General features: G+C 58.5%; 1 protein-coding gene across 1 annotated transcript in view; it reads right to left on the bottom strand.

Moving 5' to 3' along the window:
- Positions 1-1054, bottom strand: part of THOC5 (THO complex 5) — a 28945-nt gene that overhangs the window by 13776 nt on the left and 14115 nt on the right. The window contains exon 2 of the mRNA XM_009329858.1: positions 298-563. Coding sequence (XP_009328133.1) covers positions 298-563 — 266 coding nt within the window. The remainder of the gene's footprint in view (positions 1-297; positions 564-1054) is intronic.

The following is a 1054-nucleotide window of genomic DNA, read 5'->3' as shown; positions in this document are numbered from 1 at the left end:
GGACGGCGAGAGCCCGGCCACCCCCGCCGCAGTCAGCGGGGGCCCAACTCCTCCCCCAGGAGCCCCCGACCCATGGGGAGCCCGGAGACACTTTAGAAGAACTCGGTCTGCGTGACGTCTGCTCAGTCAAGACCAATGCTTCAGCTAAATCACATTTTACTTTATTTAAGGGAAGCTGTTCCCTCTTCCTGACTCTCCCCAGAAGACGCCGCGGTTTCGGCTCCCGTTCCTCTCAGATTAAGGGAAAACATCAAAGAACAGGACACATTAAAATCAGGCACCGGGGCTTCTCCTTACGTTGTCCTTGATGCCTCGGCTCTTCAGCTCCTGGATTTCCGCCATCAGTCTCTGCAGCTCCTGGCAGGTCTCTCTGTAGAGCTCGTAGTCCTTGATGGGGTCACGGAGATCCACCTCGCACTCCTCGCTGTAGTACCTGACATCCTGCAAGGGCAGAAAGCGCCTTCTATGGCTCGTTCCTTCCGCCTTCTCCGGAAAGGGCGCTGGGAAACAAACTGCTGGGTCTCGATTCCCGCCTCCGTCCGTTAATCCCACGCCCGAGGAGACTTTACAAGACGGGAAGAGGACTCGGTTAACAATCCTGGACACAACCACCACCAGGCATTAAAACGCCTGGGGAGTTCACGTTGCCTCTTAGAGAGTTATCGTAAGTTTAAGCTGGCGTCCGTCCCGCGCCGGGAATATCCGAATTACTACAGAGGATAAACTGGGGAAGGTGACTACTGCTTCGACCCCAGCCCGCACTTCGGCTGGACCCAGGTTACCCTGCTGCTCCCGGGGGTGTTTTAAGGCCACCTGCAAACCCCCGGCGGGACCCTTCAGCCCTGTGCCCGCTCTCCCCACGTCTCAAGAGAAAGGTTTGACTCCCTGAACGCTGTGCTTCCCGAAGGAGACGGGAGCAGGTTCGGAAGTTCAGATCGGGAGTTTCAGAGGCGCTGGGAGCCGGCTCAGCTCTGGGGGCTGGGGAACGGTCCCACAACTTCCCGAAGGGGAGAGTACGGCCGGCAAAAAGCGGGTGTGAGAGCGGCCCCCGGTA

The sequence above is a fragment of the Pygoscelis adeliae genome, unplaced genomic scaffold, assembly GCF_000699105.1.
Source record: "Pygoscelis adeliae isolate BGI_AS28 unplaced genomic scaffold, ASM69910v1 Scaffold838, whole genome shotgun sequence".
Taxonomy (NCBI): Eukaryota; Metazoa; Chordata; class Aves; order Sphenisciformes; family Spheniscidae; genus Pygoscelis; species Pygoscelis adeliae.
The sequence above is the reverse complement of the archived record's forward strand: the minus strand, read 5'-3'. Positions and strand labels throughout refer to the sequence as shown.